The sequence below is a fragment of the Manacus vitellinus genome, unplaced genomic scaffold, assembly GCF_001715985.3.
Source record: "Manacus vitellinus isolate BGI_N305 unplaced genomic scaffold, ASM171598v3 scaffold_1_pilon, whole genome shotgun sequence".
Lineage (NCBI taxonomy): Eukaryota > Metazoa > Chordata > Aves > Passeriformes > Pipridae > Manacus > Manacus vitellinus.
Genome location: NW_021939396.1, coordinates 52,498,756 through 52,524,163, shown reverse-complemented (window position 1 = coordinate 52,524,163; position 25,408 = coordinate 52,498,756). Strand labels below are relative to the sequence as shown.

Here is a 25,408-nt window from a genome sequence, read left to right as displayed (position 1 = left end):
GAGAAGAGAAGGTTGCATGGAGACCTCACATCAACCTTCCAGTACCTGAAGGGGGCTCACAGATAGGAGGCCAGAGAGCGACTCTTTGTTAGGAGCTGTAGTGATAGGGCAAGGAGTAATGGGTACAAACTGAAAGAGGGGAAATTTATGTTATATATACGGAAGAAATTCTTGACTGTGAGGGTGGTGAGGCACTGGAACAGGTTGCCCAGAGAAGCTGTGGATGCCCCAACCCTGGCAGTGTTCAAGGCGAGGCTGGAAAAGGCCTTCAGCAACCTGGTCTAGTGGGAGGTGTCCCTGCCTATGGCAGGGGGGTTGGGACTAGATGATCTTTATGAATCTATGAGTCTTTGCAAGATTTGCCAGGCTCTGCAGTCAGGTGGGCTACATGGTCAAGATGAAGGGGTGGGTGGCATCTGGCAACATTTTACACCAAAAAAGAAAAAAAGATGGGAACATGTGATGTGCTTTAAGAAACAAGAGAGGCAACATTTTGTATAAAGACAGGAGATGCAGAGAACAAATGAAGACTTAGATTTGAGACCTAGCAAATGAGAGAGGAATAGGAAGGGTTGTAAACTGCCAATAGCAAAAGCTAGGGAGACCAGCAGGCAGTAGTCACTGCCTTGGGTCAGTCTTGCTGGAATGGGTAAACTTCTCATGGCTGGTGAGTGCCTGCTGTTGATATGGTGTCTGTAAGGTACAGTCTGTCATGATGGTGGAATGCTTTCATTCTGCCTGTATGCCCTCTAACCTCTCTGCCAAAAATAACAGCAAAATACAAAGAACAAATCATAGAATGGGTCACGTTGGAAGGGACCACAGTGGGTCATCTGGTCCAACCTCCCTGCTCAAACATGGTCATCCCAGAGCACATGGCACAGGATTGCGTCCAGACAGTTCTTAAATATCTCCGGTGAGGGACACTCCTCAACCTCTCTGGGTAATCTGTTCCAGTGTGAGGTCACTTGCACAGTAAGGAAGTTTTTCCTCAATTTCAGGTGGAACTTCCACCAGTTTCTGCCTGTTGCCTCTTGTCCTATTGCTTGGCACCACTGAGAGAAGCCTGGCTCCATCCTCTTGGCATGCCCTCCCTTTAGATATTTATACACAAAGGCAAAGCCTAGCAAACAGTAGCAATAGCAAGTACCACAAACACCAAGGATACAGCCCCCACCTCGCTGGGTAGCAGCATTACCAGGCATGCCCTTTTCTCCTGCCTCGGTGGATGTTACTGGAACAGCCTGTACCTGTTGTGCTGGGGGCAGGAGATGCAGAACCTGCTTTTACAGAGATACATCACTTGGTGTGTGTTGGTGTACAAATATATCCGTGCAGGTCCGTGGTCGGCAGCGTTCTCAATCCCACCCACCCGGTGCCTGTTAGTCACAGAAAGTCTCAGGATCATTGAATCTGCCGAGTTGGAAGGGACCCTCAGGATCACCGAACCCACCTCCTGGCCCTGCGCAGGACACCCCAGGAATCCCACCAAGTGAAACTTAGTGACAGTTTAAAAGTGACAATTTAAAAGCGACAAGCAGAGGCTGCGGTGTTTTTAGGGCGGCTCCAGGGGCAGAGGGTGGCCGCCATTCGCCGGGAAAGAGGGATGGCGCCAGGTGTCCCCGGAACGCCGGCGGTCGCTCGGCTATGACGTGCCCTGCTCCAGCATATCCGGCCCGGCCATCCCGGCGGGTCCCGCCCGCTGTCTCGGCCTTCCCGGCGCTTCCCATGGCCCTGCCCGCCGTCCACAGGTGCCTCCAAGTGAGTGTGGCCCTCGGCAGTGCCGCCCCGGCTCCCCGGAGGCTCCCGTCCCGTCCCGTCCCGTCCGTCCCGTCCCGGGCATGGCGCCGGGAGCGCTCGGGAGCGGCCAGGTTTGCCCTGGGGGCAAAGCTCAGGCTCAGGGCAGAACGCGGGGTCTCGGTGCCTTCTACTCTTCCTTCTGCTGACACATAGCATCTCTTTTACTTAATTCCCTCTGAGTTAAGGCAATAGAGTCATAGTTTACATCTATATCTATGCACACACACACACACGCAATATATATATATACTATAGAATTATGTTAATATATACTGTATATATAGAAGTATAATAATATATAACTGTATTGTAGTGTAGTTATATATTGCCTTATATAATATATTCTATATAATTATATAATATTCTATATAATTATATAATATTTTATATATCCTATGCAATAATATATGCATTATATACTATATATTACTATATATAATATAGTGATATTTTATATTATAATATATAATATTATAAACATTATATATTATATATTAATCTATATAATCTATATAATATAATATTATATAATATATATATAATTATGGGCAAGGTTCAGCAGTTGTGCACACAAGAAGTTCTGCTAGTGCAGCTGTAGCTTAGTCCTTTGGCTCCGGTAATAACATAAACATGAGCTTAGTTGTGGAGCTGATGTTTATGGTTTAGCACTGTAACTGAAAACTCCGATGTTTTGTTCCTTTGTGATTAATTTTAAATACAAAGCCGGTTCCCTACATTCCTTAATGAGTTACGAACATATATTAGAAACCTTTAATGTGCGTGTTAAAGAAGGTTTGTTTTAGTCAAATTTTCATAAAATTTGAAGCTGATTGTTTTTCCTGCTGTTTTCCTTTATATGTTTGTATAGTTTAAGATAAATGTAGTAAAGCTTTTGGGAGAGAATTTTAATGTTATCAACCTACTACATACCTGATCTAAAAATGTTCCTTGTTTTTTATTTTTTTTTAAATTCTCTTCCTTTTCAGCTCAGTGATGAAAATGAACAGTTAGTCAAGAAGGTGAAAAGACTACACATAAAAAATAAGGAGCTAGAAAAGAATCTGGGTCAGATCCAAGAAAAGTTGCATCTGCAGCAGTTAATGCATGACTGTGGCACAAGCAGAGAGTAAGAAGTGTCAAATGTTTCTTTTTGCATCAAAAGACGTGCAACATTTCAGGACTTTTACCTTCACGTTTTCAGATGAACTAGGCCTTATCTAGTGCACATATTTTGAGGGGCCATCTGTGACCAGGATGGTGGAGGTAGAAGATGCTTGAGGCATGTAAAGGAACAAAGGCTGTCTGGGGCAACTTGTACGGAATTCATTATTGTAGTGAAAAAAACAGTTTTAATATCAACAAGTAGTACACCTGCTTAGCCAACATACTCTCTGTCTAACTGCAGACTTTTACATTTATTTTTCCACCAAACAGTAGTAAGATAGTTAAATTGCATCAATGCTATTTAAAAGATTTAGAAACCGAGACCTTTGGACCTGGAAAACTGTAGTGCCAGTGTTTTGGAAAGTATCCTGCCAGGATTTAAGTAGTGGTCTGCAAAAATCGTCAAAATTTAAATTTTGGTATGTTTATGATCCTGTGTGGAAACCTCTACTGTAAAATCAAACTGAAAAGTAACTTTGATTTTTTTCAGTTGTTTTGTTTGATCCAATTGAATTGTAAAATCTAATTTTATTAAGCTGTTGTTTTTCTTTCAATGAAGTGTTCAGGTTCAAACAGAAACCCATTTATGGCATAAGGGTGGAGACAGCAAGGATTTTGTTCTAGAGTGTGACAGTGTCAGGTGAGTTCTTGGAAGTTGCTTCTTCACAGTAGTAAATATTCTTCTCTGTAGGGTAGAATATGTTGTTCATGGTTAAGTCAGTGAAATTTATAACTTATGGAGGTGAGGTGGCTTTCAGCCTTTGAAACAGTGGAAAATCATTTGCATTTTAAAAGGATTTACAAAACCTTAGATTAAACTTGAAAATGGCACTAAAGAAAGAGCAAAATGGATTTCTTTCTTGAATCTTTAATTGAGAAAAATTTAATGAGCCAGGAAGTTACTTTATGTGTGTGTAGATTTTTTTTAAGATTTTGTAGATTTTTTAACCACCTTCTATTTTGTGGCAGCTTTGTTAACTCATTTTATATAGCTCAGTTTTATGTGTATATAAAATTTATGGGCTGATTCAAAATAACCCAGAGAAGTGATTTTACTCTTCGGTGTAGTTAATTCTAGAGTTGAGCCACTACTTACTGTAGTTTGCCAATTAATGCTAGAATGAAACTCTTATAACTGCTTTTCTGATGCAAAGATACATTTTTTTATTTGATAAAATATACATTGAAACATTTTAATAACTAGGAAAGTGACATAAAATATTGTTCCGTTCTTCTGTGGCTTGACTGTAAAACAAACTACTCCATCTCTTCTAAGGCTACTTTTTGTTCACTTACATAAGTGGGCTGTGGATCTTACACAGATTGAGGCAGTCCCTACGGCTTTTTGGCCAAGCACCCTGTTTTTAATCTTTCCTTTAGGTGTCTTTAGAACGCCCTTTTAAATTTTTTTGTTTGTTTGGTTTGGTTTGTTTTGGGTTTTTTTGGTGTATTTTTGTTTTGTTAAATACCTTTTCAGTGTACCAGACTCTCTTTGCAAACTACATAGGAAGGCTTGGTGACTGGCTCTGACCTGGAATTGAGTACCTAGTTAGATGCTTATGGGGAAGAAGTCCAAGTTAGTCTTTGAATCAAGTGCTAGACCCGCTCTATATTAGGATGCAGTTAACCTGACGTACCATTTTTTTCTACCATCTGTTTGTATGTTGTTTTACAAAGCTGTGCTGTCCTACAGTCTAGCTCATCCTGTTTGTAGTGCACAGTCATGACTTAGTATGAATTACTAGAAAAAATTAGGAAAAATGTAGTCAGTTATGTTCTGGCCCTCATATATGGAAACTGAATGCCATATAATATGGCAGGAAATTAGTGTAGCAGAAGTCTATGCAAGGTAATATCAAAGAGAAAGATAACATCCCAAATCTGTTTATTTTACATTGATTTTTGCCCTCTCACTCATTTTCTCATTGATTTCACTCACTCGTATCCTCACAGCTACACACTTGGAAGCAATGAGATGTTTTGTGCAACACAGAGAGCTGGGGACTCTGCCTCATGTGTCCTCATTATGGGTTCTTCATTGGTGGCAAGAAATTAGTTTCTGGACAAACATTTTAAAATCCTTTAGGAGTGTCTTTGTGCTATTCCTGCTGTGCTAACAGGGAGAGGAATTATATATGTGACGCTGCAGTCATTGCCACCCTCCTGTTGCTGGTGTATAGGTCTTGCATCAAAGAGTCATTTTCACTGAGGTTTAATCAGAATGTGGCCATGTGTGCTGGACAAAACAGGGTCTTCAGTCTGGCTGAGTGAAAGATATTCTTTGCCATCCATACAGACCATTCTTTTAACTTGCTTATTGTTGTTTTCTGGTACTTTCTCTTTCTGTGTTGACAGTCTCACTTCATTCACGCCCATCTTAAATATTTCTGTTACAAGTCTCTGCAGTGCAGCTACAGCCCAAGTGATCTCTGTGAGGTGTCTCTAACACCTTTGCCATAAGGGATGCATGTTTTTTGGCTTTTGTGTTTTACTGCAATTTATGCATTTCTTCTGTTTTAGACTGCTTCATATGTATAATGAGCTACAGAAACGTTACGTTAGAGAAAGCAAAAAAAACAAGGAGCAAAGTGAAGCAATTAAAAATCTCACTGTAAGTAGAATTTGTAGGAGGTGGTATCAAATAGCCAAACGTAAGCTTTTAGGGAGACTGGAAAGTGTTTCTTGCGTTTGTGCAATGAGATCATGCTTTTCCTGTTATACTTATTTTTGTTTCTCATGATGTTGAGATAATGGAGAGTAGCCTGTAGTTCCCTTTGAAAATGAACTTTTGTCTCTGGTAACAGAAAGCTGTCTCCCCTTTCCTTGCTTTTTTCTTTACTCATCTCCCTACCTGTCCTTCCAATTGTATGTACATCTTTTGACCTGCCTTGCCCTGATATTTTTCTGTGTGTGTCAAGAGCTGATTTATTTCAGAAATTCAGCAGTAGCAAACCAAATGGAGGCAAGCAGTCTTCTTTCAGGTAGCATGACCTGTGGGCTTGCTGTGCAAAGAGACTAACATCCTAACTGAAGTGAAGGTAGAGTTGCGTGACCAGGAGTGGTTCCAGTGGTTCAAGTGGGTATTGCCTCTTTGGGCAATTGATCAAGCATTGCATTGACCAGTCTCATTTCCTCTTTTGTGCCTTATTTGTTTGTGAATTAGTATTAATTATAATTTGGATTATATGTACTTTTTCTTAGAAGTTGGGAATTGCTGCCATGAAGGTATGCTTTGCTGTGAGGGAAGGTTTAGTTTCTTTGTGCATTTATATTGTTCTGGAACAGGTTGCCCAGAGAAGTTGTGGATGCTTCCCCCCGGAAGTGTTTTCAAGGCCAGTTTGGATGGGGCTTTGAGCACCCTGCTCTAGTGGAAGGGGTCTCTGCCCGTGGCAGGGGGGTTGAAACTAGATGGTCTTTAAGGTCCCTTCCAATCCAAACCATTCTGTGATTCCATGATTGTCTTGCAAGCATGTGCTCGCAGATTTTTTTAAAACACTTGACGTATGCAAAGCTTCACTTGCTGTGAAGCTTTTTCTTTTTTCTCCTTTCAGACCCTTTGGATGAATGTAGTTTTAAGTCAGCAAATGAAAGCTCTGGGTTTGTATTCAGAATGTGTTTTCAGTGGTATTCAGTTGAACTGTGTTTTTTCTGTTCAGTTTAAAAAAATTTTTCTCAACAGATTAAAATTCATGAGCTAGAGCATAATCTTCAAGAGCAGAGGCAAAGAATTGAACAACTGGAATGTAAAAAGGTTTCTTGGAAAACTAATGCTGTTTCTGAAAAAAGAAGTCGAACCTCAGAGGGAGGAATAACTTCTCACAGGGACATTTCTGAAGAGAAGGAATCCTGTTGCAGTAAATATTTAGGTAATGGTGCCCTTAATTCTGATGATGTTCCTTCCAGTATGCCCATCAGAGAGAATGCATTTCATTTCTGACCTAGAGGCCATTCTTCTACTTCAACCAGCATTAGCTAAAATGTTCTTTTCATTTTTGAAAACCTGTTATGTAAAAACGGCATCTCGTAGTCTGGGATTCAGCCTTGCATTTGTTTGTGTTTAAATGTTTGCTGCTTTTCTGGAATTGGTAGGTTGATAAAATCATGGGTAGGAGTGTGTGGCTGTATTTAGAGCTATTTATTCTTTATTCTGGTAAGATGTATGTATGCAGATCTCTTAGTAGTATGTTTACTGCACCATTCTTTGGTTTTCAGACACTGATATACAAAATAACCTGGGTTTAGCCCTAAAATGTTGGACAAACCTAGGCAATACTGATTTCAGCATGTTCTGCCTCACAAGTAAATCCACAAGTTAAGGTGCAATCCTGTTCTACGTCAAAGCATAGAAAAGAAGTGGAAGAGATCTTATAATGTAGGCATAATTTTCAGGAAATGTGATGTCAGCAAGGGCTAATGTGACCCTCTTGTAAGTCAGAAAAAGGTAATTGAAGCATGTGATGTATGTTTTGTGGATTTTTAAAGTAAAATAATCCTCCATTCTAAGAATCTGGCAAATTCAGATTATCCAGTTGGCAAATCCTGCTGTCTTTCATAGTACTTGGGTATGTTCTGGGCCAGTTCTTAAGAATAAATCACTTTATGAAAAAGATACTTTAATTTTCTAATATCACAAAAGGTAGGCAGCTCTTTAGCTGTCGTATGATTCATATGAGTGGGAGGTTGACTGTATTGGTTGAAGTGTACATTTTTTTATTTGAATGTAGAGCTATTGTTGAAGGAGATTAAAAAGCTGAAGAAAGAAAATGGAAAGTTGTCTGCAGAAAAGAGAGCACTAAAAAATGAATTAGCTGGATTAGACAAGGTAATTTATTTTAAGACAAGTTTAACAGGAGCTGATTTTTGAAAAACTAACTTTTCTACCTGAACCAAAACATCTTTAGGCTGAACATATGTTGTTATCAAGCCAAATACAAAAAAAATCAGTGTATAGCATTCTGAGAGAGATGGAAATGAATGACTCCTTGAAACATTCATGTCCTACAGTGCTGCTTGGCTAAGGAAGAGGAATAATGCAATTTTAATTTTATGGTTTTGGCTTTATTTTTGGTTTTAATCCATAGCTGTGGATTTTTTATTTTTTTTAATATTTGGGCTATTTGAATTCCTTTATGAAAGATTATTTTTCTCAGCTTGTTTTGACATTGCTCGTTTTGACATTAAAATTGTAACTGCTGGTACAGTCTTAATTTCTTCCAACAGGTACTTGCAGAGAGAATAAAAATAGGTTTTTGACTGATCACTTTTATTGCTTCATGATTTCAGTGAAAAGAAAGCTATTTTCTCCTGAACTCAAACATATCAAATTTATGCCTCTGACAGAACTCCAGGCTTGGGGAGGGCAGAGGCTTTGAAGTTTCTGTGATAGATCGATAGGTGTAGAAAGTGAAAGTGCAAAAATTTGGTAATTCTTGAAATAATGTAAGAAGATGAAGAGATCTTATCTAGCTGTAGAGGGCTCTGTTTAACGTGCTGACATAAGATTTTATTTTCAGCAACAGACTTGTTTGAACTGTTTTTTGCTTATTTCTCAGATCTTGTATTGGATTTTTTTTTTTTTTTAGAATCTGTTTTCTTACCTTGCAGTCCTTTCTCACAAACTAAATAACTTTAAGCTAGCTTTCATTAAGGGGTAGCAGTAAAAGATGATGGTAGTTCATTGGGTGTGAAACTGGTAGAACACTGAGCCAGGGTGAATTCTAGGTCCCCATGTTTGGGAGTTAGGGACAGCTTGTGGCTAAAAGTTTCATCTTCCAGAAGAGAAATATGTAAATCTGAGGTCATGACTTTTTATCAGTGACCCTTTTTTAGGTAGTTTTAAGGCACTGTATGTTATTTAAGATGTATGTAGCTATTAATTAAAAAAAGAAGAATAGGCAGGAGAAAATGTTAAATACAGATGGATGTAGGTAGATACATTGTTACTTTGGTAGATAGGAGTTTCCATGGTTGGTGAAATGAAGACTTCAGTAATTACACTCCACTTTCTGTCCATATATTTCCCTGCAATTTCTGACTTCACTTACAAAGAGTCAGAATTGCTCAATAGACTTGAGCTGCAGGAGCTGAACAAAACATAATTCCATATATGAAGATTATTTCTGTGAATCTGGGTTTGTCTTGTATTTGAATTAAGTCTAAGTAGAACTATGTGCTCAGTTATCCATTCTGGGATAGTATAATTGCAAAAGGATCAATATGAGAAAGTGAAACCACACAGCCTGACATTAAATGAGCTGGAGCACCTCTCCTATGAAGACAAACTGAGAGAGTTGGGGTTGTTAAGCCTGGATAAGAGAAGGCTCTGGGGAGACCTCATAGCACCTTCCAGTACCTAAAGGGGGCCTGCAAGAAAACAGGAGAGGGACTTTTCACAAGGGCATGTAGTGATGTAGTGACAGGACAAGGGGCAATGGCTTTAAACTGAAATAGGGTGTGTTTAGATGAGATATTAGGAAGAAATTCTTTGCTGTGAGGGTGGTGAGGCACTGGAACAGGTTGCCCAGAGAAGTTGTAGATGTTCCATCCCTGGAACTGTTCAAGTCCAGGTCGGCTGGGGACCTGAGGAACCTGATCTAGTGGAACGTGTCCTGCCCATGGCAGGGGGGCTGTAACTAGGTGATCTTTGTCTCTTCTAACCCAAACCATTCTATGATTCCATGTTCAACAGAACTTTTTTCTGTGGATTTCATATTGGCCTGTCTCTTTATGTTCTGTGTAGCCTTACATATTGCTCTTTTTCCCTCCTTTGTTGTCACTTGCTTTTATCTGAACCAGTTGAACCTATTGGATAGTGTTTTAGGCTACGTCAAGTTTAATGCATCATAAATCTTATCCTTTCGAATATGAAAATCAAACTTTTTAACATACTGTAGTGAGAAATAATAGATCCTAATCTGAAATAGGACATTCATTAACACAATGTAGTTGTACTTGAAGTTCTGAGTAGGTACTAGCAATTTACAAAGCGGTTAAGGTCTAACAAGATTTTACATCTTTCTAGATCTAAATATGGTATCCATTTTTCCATCTTAAGCTCTTTAGTGTTGTCTTCTTCAAATACTAACTTCTTGTTCCTCAGTATACTCTCCTCATCTCTCTCCTTGCTCATTTGTCCCTATTCATATCCTTGCCTTTTGGATTCTTGAAGTTAATGGTGTGCTCTCTGCTACTGTCTGATTTTGAGAGGTGTAGTTGTGTTTTTGCACAGAGGACTGTGACCCTATTACCTTGTCATTCTGGACTGTCATTTTGTAGCTGCCTGATAAGTCAACATTTTTTCCCTTTTTTTTAATTAGTCTTTCCTATTATTAGTCTGTACTCCAGGCTCTAACATAACTTGAATTCTGCTTGCATTGTGTGTTCAGGGCAGAGTTTTACATTGTTACCTGAGGTTATAGTTGATTGCTGTATTTCACCATAGCTGTGTTTGCGTGACTCAATCATATGTTAATAAAAATATGGAGGGTGTCTTTGAACTTTTGAGGAACTGAAATGCTGACTAGCTCGTATTGAGAATGTCTTTGAAAGAAAGTTTAAGGTGAATATTTTTTGATTTTCCTAGGAATTTTTTGAAGAGGTAGAAGATCTAAAGCATGCTGTACAGGAATGTCTGAAACTGAACTATGAGTACGAAAAATGCTTGAAACAAATAAGTGTAATGTATGGGCTTCCTTTTACAGCACATTTGTAAATACTGGTTAATTTAATGGCAAGTAGAGTTTCCACTTTTTTTTTTTATGCTTACTGCAGCATTTAAACCTACCATGGCTTAAGTGGTACCTCATTTTGATAATGTTATGGATTCACTAATATGATCCTAACAAGCTTCTCTGAAATGTTTTTGTATTTTGTGCCTTTGATTTTTTGTTTATATGGTTTTTAAATAAACTGTGGTCTGTATAACTTCAACTAAGTTTCAAAGCCTTCTCTTTCACACTTATGAAATACATTCATTGTAGGAGTGATTGTGGGCGTTTATGGGAATATGACAAAAATCTTTAAATTTCCCAATTTATCCTTTTCTGTAAGCTAAATCAAATTAGATGTGTAGATTTGGCAGTCTTTGTGAATTTTAGCGCTAAGTGCGTGCTAATGCAGACAAAAATTAATTTTATCATTAAATCATTGCAAAGGGGTTTCTTAAAAGAAAAATGCTAAATCTCTCCTTGGAATTTTTCTTTAATCACAATAATAAGTTAAAATATGTGGATGAAGGAAGGATTTAGGGTTCAGAATTGGAAAGAGTGTATTCAGAAAGATGGGTCAGAAAGTTGTTTTGCAGCATCAAAAGAAGAATTCATCAGAAGCTCTTATTTGATTGAAGAGTGAGGTACTTGAAGAGCTCTGGTATTTGAAGAGCTAAAAAGGAGAGTGGAGTACAGAGAGTCACAGTGCACAAGGCAAAAATACCGCGTTGCTTCAGAGCTTGGCATGAAAAGAGACAACTCCCAGTTGCAAGTTAGCTTGCAGAACCTTGTGAGATTTTGAACCCGAACTTGTTTGTAACTACATTTCACAAAAAGTTTAACATAGTTACATTATAGAATTGTATTTTTCTGAAAGTTGTAAATCTGTAGCTTTGTGGCATTGTGATGGAAGAACTAAGTGAAAACTATCGTAAGGCTAGAAAAACTAAGCTTGCTTATAGCCTGATACAGCTTCTTCAGCTTCATAAAAATATGTGCACACTCATGAGGGGTAGGACTAGGAGTAGGATTAAGATTCTTGTATCCAACTTGGTTTGTTAGGACAGTTTTATCTAGTTATAAATTAATAAAGAAATTTACCTCAAAGCATATATGTTCAGAGTTACATATTCACTAAGTGACAGAGAGGGTAACTCCTTGCCTCCTGCTCTGGCTATAGAGCACTGTGTTCCCTTGTTTCATTCTTGGCTTACTTGTAAATTAAAGCTGGATAATGTTCCGAACAGAGTTGGAAAGGGGAAAGAAAAGAGGCGTGATAGAAGTCTGCATTTGCAGTAAACTTGATGGAAGAAAACAGGAAGAATAGCATGTATAATGGAAGAATTATAAGTGCAAAAATGTTTCTAACTTGTTAATAAGCAAAGTAGACATGAATGATGGAGAAGGAATCGGTGCTAATCACTGGAGCATTTTTCCCCACAGTTTTGTGGTATAAAGTTATACTTCTAGCATGTTTAAACTTTGGTCCTGTTGTTAAATTAATCAGTAATTGCCCTTGTCCACAGGCTGATTTTTAAATGTCATGCAGAATCATTCTTCAAACATGTTGATGAAGAAAAGTTCAGGGTCTCTGCTGCCGAAAGAATGTATACATTGACTGCATAAAAAATGTTATGACTAGCAGAATTTTACTGTTTGCCAGCTACTGAAGATCAGAATATTTTTCATTATAAAGTTCTCTGCCCAAACAATTGAAAGTAATTAATATGGTGAAAATACCATATTAATCACCTTTGTGATGAGCTTTTGAAACTTTTAAAACTCACTTTCGCATCAGGCCGCTCACATACATTTAGAACAAGAAAAAGTGAGAAATCCTTCAGTCTTTTCTCATGACTAAGGTCCTCAAGCTCTAGGAAACCAGATTCTAGTCTAATCTTAACAATGAGCCATGTAAGGGGGAGGAGTAGCAACGCACTGTGCAGTGACAGGCAGAACCACAGCTCCATCTTGCAGTGTGTGTGCAGCCTGACAGCACCACTTTTGGCCTCACCGTCACGTGTGAGAGGCTGTGGCTCTCTGCTCCTTGGGTCCCCGTATGTGAGGTTCAGATCCCTGCTGCATGTGCTTGGTTTCCGAGTAAACCACATTCCCTGGGATGCGTGGAGCCATCCAGCCACATTCCTGGGCTGGCAGGTGGCAGAGCGAGGTGGGCAGGATTTCTCTCAACCTGTAGTAGCAGTTGCCTTTCAGCTTGTTCTGCATCACTGACTTTGTGAATTTTTTTTTTAAATTTCCCTTTCTATTTTTTCTTTCACTATCAGGAATGCTGGAAATGTAGGGTGCAGATGGGAGACCTCTGGCATCTTCCACATGTGTGGCACAACTCCCAGAATAGTAACGATTACCAGCAGAAATGATGGGAGAGGGAGCATATGTGGAAATAACTGGCTCTGTGGCTTTGATTGTGGCAGTTGCTGCTTGTGACTTTTGAAAATGCAGTTTTACCTTGAAGATATTTTTATTTTCTACTAATTGCAGGGGGTTTTTTCCTTGCATTTGATGGGATCATTTTGCTCTTGAAGATGTGATTTTTTTTTTCTCTTTTGGACATGCTTAATGCAAGTTAAACAACTTACTGACAATTTCTGTTCAGATTAGTACTGTTTTTGTTGGAAGAGGAAACTGTCTAGGACTACCAAAGTCTACTTCCAAATTCTGGGGTAGGTGCAGTTTGTGCAGGATAAAGCCATATAAATTTGTGTGTTTAGTTAAGAATTTACCTGTCTTTTGTCCTTGTTGCTGTGTCGGGTAACAGATACTTCTGCTTTAATCTTGCCTTGGTGTGAGATGTACAAACAAGGTCTTTTTGATTGCTAGTTAAAGTGCAGATGAGATGAATGTTAAACAAGTTAATCAGGCTTTATGTGTAGTTCCACTGTATTGTGGAATTGTGACGTCTGGCCGGTGGCTTTCTCCAGCTAAATCAAGTTTAGATAGAACTGAATTGCATGCAATTAAGTATTAGTCATGCTAATGTTAGATAATGCATATTAGAAATATTTCATGATGCAGTCTAATGATTTTTTTGTCTCGAATAAGTACTCGAATAGTGCTGATATGGAAAGCTTGTGTTTGAAAATAAGTGGCTATTATCAAACAGAGGTTTTGGTTGGAAAAATAATGTAATAATCCTATGTCAGTTTTCAGTTTCCATGAGACATAAATCAAACGGGCAAGTGCATGGGACAGTTAAGCAATTTAACTTTATTCTGTATTCTATATACAGCTGAGGCCAGAATTTTAGAAAGATCCAGTTTTGTGTGGCTCTGTAATTTTGTCCTAATGTGCCTAACACTTCAGGTCTTAAGAGTCAAAGGCACTGAATATTCACAGTTTTAATCGGATTTAGTCAATTCAAATGGACATGGGCTGCTAATCACTGAGTACTGAGTCCAGTAATTGCTAACATCCTGTATATTAGTACTATGTTAGGATTTTTCTATTGCAGAAAGCAAAATTGCAATCCCATTCTTGGGTGGGTGACAAGATTTTGTGGTTTTCTCTAGAATTTCGTCCATGGGCATGTGAAGTAACATCTTTATAGTTCTCCTGGAGTCCCTTTTACTGTAACTGTGCCACAGTTTACCTTTAAAGAGTGAGGCTTTCAGACACCCAGTGCTCTTCAGACCCGAGAGGCTGCACGTGGAAGCCGAGTGATTTTACTGGAAGTAAGGGTTGTGTCTCTGTTCTCTCAGGTGGGACACTTGTTTATTGTAGGCACTTCCACTGGAAAAGTGTGTTTATGTCAAGGACTGTAGAAGAAAGAGACCGGTGAAAGGGGGCATTTCCTCCTTACACTAGGAATAATGAGTTCCTTTTAAATGCTTGTAGACAAGTGAAACAATCAATAAGCCCTGTTACAATTGTTGCTTATTGGAGTGAAGGCATTTGTTTTGGATTAGCCTTTAACAGGGCAGAAAAAAAATACTGTAGTTTCAAAAGTTACCTGCTTGGGTTACAAGCTATGCAAGGTGCAAGAAAGCAGTAAATATAGTTACCTTACCAATTTAGGTTCATTTACACACGTTTCTCTATAGCTGTAGTGCAGTTTGTGTTTCTGAGGCTTAGGTTTTTTCTTGTTTTCCTCTTGTTAGAAACAAAGCATTGTTAGTGACATAGCCATGTATCTGTGCCTGTGTTCCTGAAAAGCTCCTGTAAACTTGTTCTGGGATGCTAAATTGCTTTTTTATTGTTGGAGATTGTAACAACAAGACATATTAGAAGTGCTAATGGAATTAATTTGGTGTAGTCATGTTATGTACTTGTGCCAGAAGGTGCCCTCCAGGAGCTGTTTAGGGTGGAGAGAAGGAGGCTGAGGGGAGACCTTATTGCCCTCTATAACTACCTGAAAGGAAGTTGTAGCCAGGTAGATGTTGGTCTCTTCTACCAAATAATAAGTGATAGGACAAGAGGAAACAGCCTCATGTCTGGTTAGGGGACGTTTAGATTTGACATCAGGAAAAATTTCTTCACTGAAAGAGTTGTCCACTATTGGAACAGGCTGCCCAGGGAAGTGATTGAGTCACCATCTCTGGAGGTATTTAAAGGATGTGTGGATGTGGCACCTAAGGACATGGTTTAGTGCTGACAGTGCTGAGTTAAGGGTTGGGCTCAGTTTTAGAATTCTTTTGAACCTAAATGATTCTGTATGGATTTTTTTGTTGTTGTTTTTGCTGCTGCTGTTAAGCTAAGCTCTGTTGTTACCTATCTTTGACCCCTACTCACAGTGTTTTCACTGTATAGTTCTAAAAAAAGGCATCATGCACCAAGATCCTGGCTGGCTTTAAACTGGTTTCCTTGGTCCTGGTAGGAGAGAGTGCAGTTCTGTGCCCAGTGGCATGGCTGTCTGTGTACCAGAAGGAGAAGACCAACTTTGCTATTTAGGTCAATTACACATTCCCAAATCGTTCAGGGTGACAGGAAGCTAACACTGTAGGCCTTGCATGGTAGTTTTCCACAGGGAATGCTGACTTAATGAATATTTTATTTTGTATTTTCTCCACAGGGATTTTGTACTGACAAAACACCCAACGTGTTCCTTTGACTACTCCTAGCTATTTTTGTCCAAGAGAGGAGAACTGAGCCACTGAGTCTTATGCTGGTGCTGCAATGCTGAGTTATAGCTCGACTACTGTGAAGAATCTTCCTCTGAAGAAGAGGCTCTGTTTTCTGCTGAAACTTGTGGGCTTTGTCACCTCAGTGTTCATATTTTGTGAATTTTTAATTTATTATGTGGTGATTTTTCAATGCCGATGGCCAGAAGTGAAAGGTGGAGCTCCCATGGGTGAAAAAGAGACTTCAGCTTCAGTCCTAAAGGCCATGATTTTAGCTGATACTCACCTACTTGGTGAAATCAAAGGACATTGGTTTGATAAACTAAGAAGGTAATTATTAATTTTTTTTAATAACCTCTATCCTAGTTTTAGTATTTTTAATAGTAGCTAATGAGATAGTAATTCAGTGTTCTAATTAATTGCTGTTTAATGGAATTGTAATGAAAAAAATAAACAAGCTGGTATTACTTCTTGCATGTGTTGGTCCTGTTTGTATTGTGGTAGAATTACCCACCAGGTAAGATGCACCTACTGTACTTAAAGCTGATTTCTAAGTATTTAATTTGAATTTCGTATTATATTGTCATATTTCAGTGTGTGGAAGTAATTTTCCCTTTTCCGTTGCCAGGCTGTGTCTGTGTATTCAGAGTTGAGGATCCAGAGGTTAGGCAGTGATGACTGGCTCTGTATTTTCCTTTCAGGGAATGGCAGATGGAGAGATCTTTCCAAACTGCCTTATGGTTACTGCAGCCAGATATTGTTTTTATTCTGGGAGATATCTTTGATGAAGGCAAATGGAGCTCACCTCAGGTATGACATCATCAGCTCTCTTATTTCAAAAAATGAGGATTTCTTGAAGGAAATGGATGACAGAAGAAAGCAGACTAGGTATGCAAGGCTTCGGTTTTTTTTGCTACAGTTGTCCTGTTGTTGGTAGAAGTTTCTAGTCTTTTAGATATGAGTTCATTTTTGGTAGTATCTTGACAATTTTGCCCCTCATATAAAACTTACAAAATGTTAACATCTCAGTGTGTGCTTCTGTATTACATAGTTGTGATGGGCTGACCCTGGCTGGATGTCAGGTGCCCACCAAAGCTGCTCTATTACTCCCCTCCTCAGCTGAACAGGGGAGAGAAAATACAAGAAAGACTCATGGGTCGAGGTAAGGATGGGGAGAGATCACTCAACAACTACCCTCACGGGCAAAAGAGACCTGGGGAAAAATAATTTAATTTATTGCCAGTCAAATCAGAGTAGGGTACTGAGAAAATAGTTCCAAATCTTAAAACACCTTCCCTCCATCCCTTCCTTCTTCCTGGGCTCAATGACATTCTCAATTCTCTACCTCATGCACCCAGCAGCGCAGGAGGATGGAGAATGGGGGTTGCAGTCAGTTCATCACATGTTGTCTCTGCTGCTCCTTCCTCCTCAGGAGGACTCCTCACACTCTTCCCCTGTTCAGTGTGGTGTCTCTCCCATGGGAGACAGTCCACCAACTTTTCCAATGTGAGCCCCTTTCACAGGCTGCAGTTATTCAAGAGCAGACTGCTCCAGTGTGGGTCCCCTGCAGGGTCACAAGTCCTGCCAGCAAACCTGCTCCAGCGTTAGGTCCTCTCACCACAGATTTTGCCAGGACCCTGCTCCAGCATGGGCTTCCCATGGGGTTACAGCCTCCTCAGGCATCCACCTGCTCCAGCCTGGGGTCCTCCGTGGGCTGCAGGTGGATCTCTGCTCCTCTGTGGACCTCCATGGGCTGCAGGAGGCCAGGCTGCTTCACCGTGTTCTGCACCATAGGGGAATCTCAGCTCCGGTGCCTGGAGCACTTCTTCCCCCTCCTTCTTCAGTGACCTTGGTGCCTGCAGGGCTGTTGTTCACATACTCTCACTCCTCTCTGGCTGCAATTGCACAGGTTTTTTTCTGCCTTCCTTACTGTTATCCCAGAGGTGTTGCCACTGTTGCTGATGGGCTCAGCCTTGGCCACTGGCAGCTCCATCCTGGAGCCGGCTGGCATTGGCTCTGTCAGACACAGGGGGAGCTTCTGACAGCTTCCCAGAGAAGCCACCCCTGTAGCCACCCAGTAACAAAACCTTGCTGTGCAAACCCACTGCAATACTATTGGTCCCCTTTGATACTGTGGAACAGCATTAATTTCTCCTTTTGTTTTTTATATGCAGGCATGGGCAGATGATGTCAGGAGATTTCGGAAAATGTTCAAGTATCCAGTTTCTACTGAGCTAGTGGTCATTGTTGGGAATCATGACATTGGATTTCATTATGAGTAAGTCTTGTCAGTGAAAGGAGTACCCAAGTGCCAAGAATGAATGTCAGTAACTGTTTTTGTGTCTGAGCGACCTGTTCTGTGGTTATATGGAAAGTTTTTGATCATTATGTAATCAGAAAGGATTGCAGTTTAGGATAAGACCTTAAAAGACATCCACTTGTGCACAAAACAGGTTTCAGGCTACTTTTATACTTCTGTGACCATATGAGAAGTTGTTCAGAGCTGATCTTTCTGTGCTGGCTTGGAATCCTTGTGTTGGGTCTCCTTGTCAGAAAACTGTTTAGTGGGAACTATTTCCTTTCCTGTTATCTCGGCATAGAAGAGTGTGAGTGCCCTTGTTCTGCTGTGCTTGCCCTGATGGGACTGGGAAAGAGGACATGAGGGGTGTCAGAGCATCCCTGTGAGTTTGCTGAATGAATGTGTGAGCTGGATAATGGAGCAGCAAGACGAATGAATGACCAACAGCCTGTAAAGCAACTGTGTCAGATGAGTTCCAATGCCAATTTCTTACCTCAGTTGTATTTTTGCTCTGTGACACAGAATGACTACTTACAAGGTAAATCGATTTGAAAAGGTTTTCAACTTGACTTCAGGAAAGCTAATAACTCGGAAAGGAATAAAGTGAGTATATTTAAATTTTTTTTCGATGTTTAGAGCAGTGATTAGTGAGCTAGCAGACCAGTGATGAAAACCAGAAGTGGAATTTTTAATGAAATAGTATGGGGATGCTTAGCTTAGAGCCTTTTTAATCATCTACCTTATGATATGTTAAACCCAAAACACTTTGTACAAAGCCGTAGTTTGATATACAGTGGAAGCCGTACTTTGAGATGGGTAAATTGTAACAATTTCCTTTTAAATGGAAGAGTACTGTGGAGCCAGAATCCATTTCTTTGGTTTGCCTTTATACTTCCTTTCAGCTGGTAATGAACCATGGCTGTAAACATAAAAGGATTCATAAAGAAACAAAAACCAACTTCCTCTGTGTTTACAAATTAAAAGTTTCATTAATTTTAATAACTTCTTTACTCTGCAGAACTTAACTCGTTTGAGGAATTTGGGAACATAGCAGTTGCTTTTCCACGGTTTTCCACAGGGTGGAGTAATAACGCACAAGCTGCTTTTGGCTTGGAGTAGAGCTAGTTTCAGAGTTTGTTCTCACAGATGTGTGTCCGTGGCTGCAGTCGTCTGCTGTGTGCCCTGTTACCTTCAGATACCATGCAGGAATTCGATGAGGGAAGCCAAGAGTGAGTTTGTGGAAAGGTGTTTGTCTTTAAAGCTCAGATATACGAAGGGAAGGCCCACTGCCAGTCTGCATTGGCACATGTCATACGGTTGTAATCGCTCTTGTAAATGTGAGATTCAAAACTTGCAGTTCCTTAATTAAGCAAATGTGAAAAATATTCTCAACAGGTCTAGAAATGGTTGTGTTTATTTCAGGAAGATCTATGGGCTTCATGCATGCTCTCTGTAAAGCTGTAGTTTATCATGCAGATGTGGGGTGCTCTAGATATGTATTTCAGCTGTTGTAAAAATAATTATTAAGGAACATCTCCACTTCCCCTTTGATAAAACAGAGCAGTGCGTGTAGTTACAGACTATGTCTGGTATCACGTTCATTAACTGAAATGAGCTGCACTATTAATGAAAAGTTCTGAGATAAACTATTTTACAACAAATATGTGGTATAAAAGCTTAATTTGCTAAGAGAGAATAACTGGTTTTTTTGGTATTGACTAGTATCTCTTAAGTGAAGGCATTCAGCTCATTTGTGTCTGTAAAACATACTGAATTGAACTGGAATATATCTCAGATCCTGAATGTGTGACTAAATGGGTATGAATCTTGTGGCAGAAGTTCAAAGGTGATTTGAAATCTACAGGGAAACCTTCTATTACAAATACAATCCTGTTTTCTGTGCTAGAGACTGCAAAGTGCGAAACCACGTTTTTTCAGGATAGCCAGCCAAATGCAGTGTTGTTTTGCTTTTCAGTTGCCTTGAAGAAACTGAATGTCTAAAATTCTCTCTCTGAGGTCTGAAGTGTGTGTGGGGAGAAAAGCGAGTTCTCCTTTCCCTTAGAATTCAGCTTAGTGACGAACTTCTAACATTCCACGAGAATACCACTTGAATATCCGTTAAAATATGAAAATATCTTGATGTGTAAACATGAAGCATAAGGTATATTGTGCCACCTAATTAAGAACTGGTTATAAAGCAGTCTACCAGACAGAGAAATGTCTACAGTGCAGATACTCAGAAGAGGATTTTTAGCATGAGATTTCAGAAGCTGTTACATTCTGCTGTTTTGTTGAGCTGTGTCCAACTTTCAAACACTTGCATTTTATAAAATAAAGTTTATCCAGCATGTGTGCATGAGCAACAAATGCTTTCCTGCCCTCCTCACCTCTCTTCATCCACCCCCTGGTCTTTTCCAGCTTTGTCCTGGTGAACAGTGTAGCCATGGACGGTGATGGCTGTGCTGTCTGCAGTACCTCAGAGGCAAAGCTTGTGGCACTTTCTCACAAACTGAATTGCTCCCTGCAGGTGAGAGTTTATTAAAGATCTGATTACAGCCAGCAATGGGATATTGCTGCTACATAGTTACCACAGTGAGAATACTGATACTGTAGCAATAATCAGGCTAACCAAGACTCTCCTGAAAAAGATGTTTCCAATTTATATTGCAACTTGTTAGCAAAGCTTTCTCCTCATTTCTCTCTTACCATTTTTACTTAACTGTGTTGCTTTGCACTAAGGTGTTAATTTCCTTGTCAGGGTTGCCGACAGAGGGTGTCATTTCCTCTGTTCCAAAAAAAAGGCAGAAGTTCTGTAACCCTCCCTTTGATTTAAAATACATAATCCTGCATTTATGTTTATGCATATTATTCTGTTTTATAGCCTTCAAGCTAGCCTGTTATTTTAGTTTCCTGATTCTATTGCAGTCCTGTCTTGATAGCCTAGTAATGTTTTAATTGTATTATTTTTTCATCAAATCCAATTGCTTCTTGTATTTCATTCCTCTTCACCTTCTCATAGGGCTACTGGACGCACAGTGGGCAGCATGACTGATGGGGCTGGCAGTCAATCAGGAAACCAGGTCCCAGTGGAAAAATTGGCAGACTATCTCTCTCGGGCTGCCCCCAAAGTCTTTTGCCTTTGTGCAGTGAGATCCTGCTGTTGCTTTCTGCGTTCAGAAAGAGTGCAGCTGTATTTACAGCATATACAGAACAGGGAATTGCATCACTCCACAGCAGAGGCTCTCAGAAGTTCATACAGTGGATAGTGCTTAAACACTGTGCTCTTAGCTGAAACTGCTTTCCCTTTAAAAAAAAAAAAAAAAGGCCAACAACCACCCCCCTCCAACCCCTCAAAACCTAGTTATTGCTTAATTTACCTTCACCCCTTCTATGGATTAATTTTATTCACAGAAACCAAATCATTCCAACAAAAGATGCAGTGATGTGGAAGAGCTTCCAGCTTCAGAACCCATTCTTTTACAGGTATGTTAGAGGTGGAGGGAGGCAACATGTTGACATGGGGTTTTTGTGTATTTATTACTCTTCCAGAAAGGCTGGATCATTAACAACTGGTCCTTTCTTTTAATTACTCCCAGCACTACCCTCTCTATCGGAAAAGTGATGCTGAATGCAGTGGAGAAGATTCTGCTCCTCCAGAGGAGAAGAACACCCCCTTTAAAGAAAAGTATGATGTACTGTCTCAAGAGGCGTCACAAAAGGTTTGACTTATTGGGAACTTGAGTATTGGTGGGTAGGTGAGAGGGGAACACAAGTGTAGCTATAAATAGATTAAAAACTTGTGGTAAGGCTCTTAGCTGGGACAAACTGACCACACCTGCTCCTGCTCTAATGAGCTCTACGAGAGGCTGCTTGTTAGAGCGGCTCCTCTGAGAATCGTTGCGATCATGACCTTGATCCTGCTGGGTTTTCCAGGCATAGGTCATAAGTCCCAACACTCTCAAGTCTCCTGCAGTGCTGATACCTCCACTTTACAATTTCGTACTTTCTGTACTGTACAGAATTGCTGACAAAGCTGGTAGAAAGCCACAGTTTTCCAATACTTTGAAAGCATTGTTTTTGCTGAATTAGTAAGTGCAAGAAAATGTAAAGATAAGGCTTTCCCCAAAAACCTAATGGTCAGTAGTTTTTTCCTTCTGCATAAATGTCTTCATTCAAGACTGTCAGTACAAAATTCTTCCTTAGACAAGAAAATAGCACTGCTTTACTAAACCCAAAGTTTTTCTACTTGTGATAGCAACAAGATGTTGCCTTTGTTCTTCTGATCTGTATGGCAAAAAAAATAACAGCCCAGTTAACTTGGGATCAGGGCCAAATGGGTGTGATTAATATTGCAATACCAACACATTTCTTACTGGAAAACATAACTTTGCATAAAACACTTGGTAAGAATATTAGAATTGCCATAAATTCACTCTGTTTGAAGAAAAAAAAAGGGGTTTTTAAGTTACATTTTTTTTTAGCTGTGACTTAAGTTTTGTGCTTTATCATTTTGCGTTCTAGCTGATATGGTGGTTTCACCCCCGTTTGATTCTCAGTGGACACACACATAGTGCTTGTGAAGTGCTGCATGCAGGGAAAATTCCAGAAGTCAGTGTCCCGTCATTCAGTTGGAGGAATAGAAACAATCCTAGTTTCATCATGGTAAGTTTTAATTTTTTTTTATTTTTGTCAGATAACTTTCATAAATAAATCAACATGGCAGTCAGCTATATTTTAAAACTGATTCTACCTGTAAAAACGAAAAAATAAAAAAAAAAAATTGCCTACCCACCCAACCCACTCAGTACACTGCATCCACTTTATAAAGTACATCTGTGGGAGCCACATGTTCTGTGTGGTACAAAGCAATGCTGTTGAAGACCTAATTAGTATATGGGTACAAGCATCTAACATTTTCTTATAAAGAGGGTGCATTGTAAACTACTGACTTGTAAAAATAATCAGTATTGTGCACTGAACAGTAGAAAGACTAGTTTGACGTGGTTGATTTACCAACTATGAAAAACAAGACTGTATCCACCTCAGACTCTTTTGCAGGGTGATGATGGTTTTCAGACTTGTGCATTAACCGCTTCACGCAGTGACAGCGTTTGTGACGTGCCCACAATCTGCCTCCTCATTGCCAATTCACATTTTATACAGTGTGTTGGTTATGCTTGTGCAGGCAGTTCCAGTGCTCAGTATATCCTTAGAGGTAAATCAATTAGTTCCCAAGTTCAAAAACAAAACAGAACTCCTAAAAACTTGGAGTAAGAAGCAAAACCTACTATCTGTTTACAGAGTAGTCTGTGACTTGAGGGGGGAATCTTTTATGTATTTTTTTACTGGTGTTGAGTTTAGGCTGCTTAATACACAGATAACCCCAAACTTCTAAATTCATTTTATGCAACTGTTAGTATTTGTTGTTGAAAGTAGTTCTGTTTATTCCATATTCCTGAGAGTAGCTGCCTTCAAACTATACACATTCTCTGCACATACCAGACAGTGCATCTTCACTGCAAAACGAGAGGTTGGCTAATTAAAGTTGCATCATCTTCACTACTGTTTTAACTCCTCAGCCTCGGTCCATTGTAAACTTTAATTTGAACTGCAAAGTCAAGCCAAAACCCAATGAAGTTCTTTGTTGTTGAAGTTCATGTTTATAATTTGGATTAGCCAACGTGTTTTTTTGCAGCACGTACTGGGTAGGAGGAGGGTTCTGGAGGAGGAAGGGGCACATTCACAAAACCTAACTTTAGCTTGGAAAGGCTCCTTCCAGGTGGATTTACAGCAGCTAAAGTTAGGCTTCTCTTGAAGGCAAATCAGATGAGGAGCCCAGCTCTCTGTTTACTCTAGATGGGAATATTGGCCTCTGGGCTCGTGTTGGCCTGGTGAATATTCCAGTTAGTGCCCAGCACCGCAAGGTATGGACTCTTCAGCCCCCTGGAGAAGGCACTGGTACTAGGAAACTGGCCCCAACCCTTGCCACCCAACATAGGATTTAGAAATTGGAGATCTGACAGCCGTGGTGTTTACTCCTGATTTAGAACCCACTGTAACACAGCAAAGTGACAGTCTTCATTTCTTTTCCAGGGCAGCATAACACCAACTGACTTCTCCCTCCAAAAATGCTTCCTTCCATATGAGAGCAGAGTCTTTACTATATACTGTGCAGCAGGTGCTCTGTTTGTGATCCTGATACTAGCTCATGTTCAGCTTCTCACTCCACCGTTTTATTTTGCTCAGCGTTTAATCAGTAAGCATAAAGCAGTATGAAGAGCCAGACATCTGCATTCAGTCACTGAAATACCAAAGCTGAGAACAGTCAAACATCAGACTATATTCATGCCAGCAAATGACCTAATTTGATTGCTAGTCTGAAGGCAGGTTGCATTTATACATACCATAGAAGTCCTATACAGCTGATATGACTACTACAGGATAAATAATTAACTGAAATGAACGTTTCATGCTGTACAAAAATACTGTATTCGACAATCAAATGAGTCCTTTTCCTGCTATAATTTTTGTATCAAATATGTATATTAAAAGTGTAACTGTACATTATGTAAATCCTATAGCCTCATCACTTGTCTGCACTAGTGTCTTACCCTGGTGGAGGCTGAATCCTGCAAACTGGAAACGTTTCTCTGTTTTATTGCTGCATGGCCCTTCTAATGTCATGCTTGTGTTCTAGGGTCAGGCAGAAACTAGATGCATCAGCACTGAGAGATGCTGATTTCCATAACCTTTTTAGGGTGTCATTTGTAAGGGGACTGTGGTTTGGGACAAGAGATCTTCTGGTTCTTGACACAGTAAATTGTTAGCTGACTGTAATTTGCAGTTATCGTCTACCAGACAACAAAGGGAAGAAGCTCGTGGATCCAGTTTGCTGATACACACTTAAAACCTGCTTAAAAAAAATTAGGGTGACACCTCAAGCTGCTATTTTCAAAGAGATGTGCTATGATGAGCTTAAAAAAAGAGGGCCCTATTGCATCCCAGAGATGTGTGGTGAGAGGCCCTCCAGTTTCTGATCTCCTGCAAGAAGGGAGGTCAAATACAGCTGCAGTAACATCATCCTATGCCTTGGCCCTCAGTCTACGGACAGATAGGGATAGGAGTGCATGTTATTTTAGATTTCTGCAGGGTGCCAAGTCCTGTTGACTTTGTTGTAATGTCACATGTTGAACTGCACCAGAGGCCGAGGCCACCAGCTGTGCCAGAGGCCCCAGCCTGGGGGTCAGCACGGAGAAGATAAAATCTGAGCTCAGCATCTTCACTCTGTGAGGGAAGGTGGACAAACCTACTGCTGCTCCCCACCTGCCCTGGAAAAAAACAGAGGGACTATTTCACACCAG

General features: G+C 39.9%; 2 protein-coding genes across 2 annotated transcripts; both read left to right on the top strand.

Annotated features, from left to right (window-relative positions):
- Positions 1-1,700: 1,700 nt before the first annotated feature.
- On the top strand, positions 1,701-10,987 carry LOC112841251 (centrosomal protein of 290 kDa-like). Its single transcript, XM_025895952.2, has 6 exons — positions 1,701-1,761; positions 3,524-3,604; positions 5,485-5,575; positions 6,644-6,830; positions 7,689-7,786; positions 10,547-10,987. The coding sequence occupies exons 3-6, from the start codon at positions 5,495-5,497 to the stop codon at positions 10,673-10,675; spliced, it is 495 nt and encodes a 164-aa protein (XP_025751737.1). The 5' UTR covers positions 1,701-1,761; positions 3,524-3,604; positions 5,485-5,494; the 3' UTR covers positions 10,676-10,987.
- MPPE1 (metallophosphoesterase 1) lies at positions 2,860-25,394 on the top strand. The gene is made up of 10 exons (XM_025895951.2): positions 2,860-2,926; positions 15,700-16,078; positions 16,450-16,558; positions 17,923-18,026; positions 18,570-18,650; positions 20,466-20,574; positions 21,459-21,530; positions 21,644-21,766; positions 22,569-22,709; positions 24,141-25,394. The coding sequence occupies exons 2-10, from the start codon at positions 15,804-15,806 to the stop codon at positions 24,321-24,323; spliced, it is 1,197 nt and encodes a 398-aa protein (XP_025751736.1). The 5' UTR covers positions 2,860-2,926; positions 15,700-15,803; the 3' UTR covers positions 24,324-25,394.
- The last annotated feature ends 14 nt before the right edge of the window (positions 25,395-25,408 follow it).